We start from the raw sequence: 2977 nt of genomic DNA, 5'->3' as shown, positions 1-2977 counted from the left end.
TGGATAAAAATGAGCAGTTTGGGCTGCTCTAATATGCCTGCCTTCCTAGCCTGTCTGTCAGACCTAGCCTTATCTGCATTTGATTGAATGGTAAATAGTGCACAATGCATACAAACAGCAAATTTGCACTCTCGCAAATCTAATGAGGTAGACGGCAAATGATAGACATTTCATCAACTCAGTAAAGATGCAGCATTTCAAAGCCTTCTGAGGAAGCTTCCTTTTTATTTACTGTATGATTCTTTTTCTTTCTTTTTCTTTGCACATGCTTGTCATAACCTTTAATCCGCTGTTTGTASAGTCCCTTTTGCTGCCAAGATGACCTACTTTCCCCCATGGGAATCATTAAAGTTTAATTTGCTTTAATCAAAGAATTCACTGAAACGGTCCGTGCTTGTAACTTGTCGTCGGAGCTGAAGCCGGAGCCGCGTGTCACCGTTTGTCAGATAACATTTATATTTCAGCAAACTTCGTGGACATTTACTGACTGTAGCCGTGACGACAGTGATTTTGAAAATAGAACAAACACGTCCATTGATGTGATGCATACTTTTAAGGAAAAGCTCTTAGCAGAGGATGTCAACTAATCTTCTGTGGGGGTGCACTAACCCACAGTGCCTGGTTTTATTCAACGTTCTTAAATATATAAATAGCCGTGTAAAATGATGTTGTTTTCTCCAGAAGTAGCTCTGAATTACACAAGTACACACCATATCGGTAAGGTTGAAGATTGATTTTTACAGATATAATAATGATATCAAGTCCATTTATTAGCTTTTTTTTCTACTTTGATACATAGGCTTCAGCAAAGTGATAGCAAAACTATGGAAGAAACACCTGCTAAATGTAGCAGTAGGGCTAAAAAGTAAAAACTAATTGTTCTAAACATACAAATTCTTTTATKTTGTTTGAAGGGGAACAAACAGCACAGCAATCCTCACTTAGCCAGCTGACCGTCAGTGCAACAGCAGGTAGTGGAGGAACACAAAGTTGTCATTTCGCTCTTTCTTTGCACTTTCTTTTCATGGTCTCTTAGTTAAGGGACTTTTACACCGTAAGAATGGTAGGTGGCGTTTTTATTATTTTTCTGGGTAACTGGCCCATGCCTATTGCAGAGTCACTAGTGCTATGTGTCTTGAACACACAAAAGAACATTTAAAAGACAAAAATCCAGTTCTTTCACATAAACCACAACAGCTTCAGAAGTTGTGCCAGTCAAACAAAAAAAAAAACTGCCCCTCATTCGCACAGTGTATACAAATTTAATAAAGTACACAACGAGTACAGTAGCCCACATTAAGCACAGCTTATTTCCACATAAACTGCAGAGAGGACGACAATAAAATTACAAATACATTCTTAAAAAAATGTTTGTTTTTTTATAGGAACTTTAAATGGTTTTTATGAAAAGGGACATTCCCTGTTGCACCACCATTAACAGTTCATAAGACACTTCACTTTTTTTGAATGTAACGTCACTTGATATGTATTTTGGCTCCTTTGTGATATTCAAAGTAATGGTCCTTATACACTAAATGGAGACAGAAAGCTTCACTGTACAAAAGCAGACAGGACTCGTAGCGTAACAGTAGCAGTTTGTTCAATAGCCTCACAAAATCGGAGCTGGAAATGTGTAAATTACAGACATCTAAATCGACATGTACAGTACACCATGAAAACGTTTGAAGTTAGGTAAGCACTGATCCCCACCACCCCGATATCCCACCCAAAACTTTCACACCAGTCAAGGACACATATTTCACCTAAACACAACAAGTCACAAACTAAAAAAGTAAAAAAAAAAAAAAAAAGAAGAAATAAACAAACAGAACATAAAACATAGAAAGCAGATGGTTTTTGGTTATACAATGCGTTTGAACATCTCTGTGGGTCAAAATAAATCAACTCCTTGTCATCGATTCGGGGTATCATTGTCATCATCATCATCATCATCATCATCATCATCATCATCATCATCATCATCATCATCATCATCATCATTATTATCATCATCATCATCATCATCACATCCATGGCAGGTGAGAGGGAGCTGGAGAGTGCCGTCACCACACCTGTCAGTTGCCGGAGTCCCTCTGGTCGGGAGCACAATCCGACCCCCCACACTCTTGACTGATGACAGAGCTGTGAATGAGACAGCTTGACAGGGACTTAGGCCTGAGCTCACAGGTCAGGTAGGAGGGCTCCTCCARCTCGGTGTGCAGTGGGGAGCATTGGCCATCTGGAGGGCCATAGGCACTGCTGTCTGATCCCCCGTCCCTCTCTTCTTTGGGCTCTCGGCTGGCCAAGTCCGGGGGCGCGCCGCTCTTGGTGGGGCTGCTGGACGCAGATGGACTCTCTTGGAGCGGTGGGCTTAGCGCACGCTGCGATTTTAAGTAAGGTTTAACATTGGCCACGAGGATTGTACTGTCCCGCTGTTCTTTTCCAAACGTGGTGAGGGTTTTTCTGCTGCTGCAGCTGATGGTGCCATAAATCTCTGTCTCTACCATGGCATCCATTCCCACAGGGATGAAAAGGTTGGTGCGATTATCTGCGCTGTCTGCTTGGCTTCCTACCCGTAACTTTGGCATCCAGCATCTGTCAGAGTGTCCCAGTGCACGACATTCATCGGTGCAGTGGACTGATTTGTCTTGCTCTGCAAAAACAGTTAAACATTTGTTATTGGAGCCTGCTGTGGTAGGAATAAACAACCCACAGGAAAATGTAGATGACATTTTGAAGGATGAGCAGCAATACTCAAACACAGCAAACAAACACAATTTCTAGCATTATTCTTAACTCCAACTAACAGCATCACTGCCGACATGTAATATTGCATATGTCACAGTGATTTCCAGAATAAAATCCCATTATGCAGTCTAAAGCAATAGTTAGACTGTTCTAAGATATGTGTTTAATTAAATCACCCTAATTTGATAATACAAGCAAATTAGATAATACAAGCATATATATATATATA

General features: G+C 40.7%; 1 protein-coding gene across 1 annotated transcript in view; it reads right to left on the bottom strand.

Moving 5' to 3' along the window:
* Nucleotides 1-1082: 1082 nt before the first annotated feature.
* LOC103459959 (protocadherin-17-like) overlaps nt 1083-2977 on the bottom strand; it is a 20666-nt gene continuing 18771 nt past the window's right edge. The window contains 1 exon segment of the mRNA XM_017303416.1: nt 1083-2653. Coding sequence (XP_017158905.1) covers nt 2076-2653 — 578 coding nt within the window. The 3' untranslated portion in view covers nt 1083-2075.

This window comes from Poecilia reticulata, linkage group LG2 (assembly GCF_000633615.1).
Source record: "Poecilia reticulata strain Guanapo linkage group LG2, Guppy_female_1.0+MT, whole genome shotgun sequence".
Lineage (NCBI taxonomy): Eukaryota > Metazoa > Chordata > Actinopteri > Cyprinodontiformes > Poeciliidae > Poecilia > Poecilia reticulata.
Note: the sequence above shows the minus strand (reverse complement) of the source record. Positions and strands in the feature narration are given on the sequence as shown.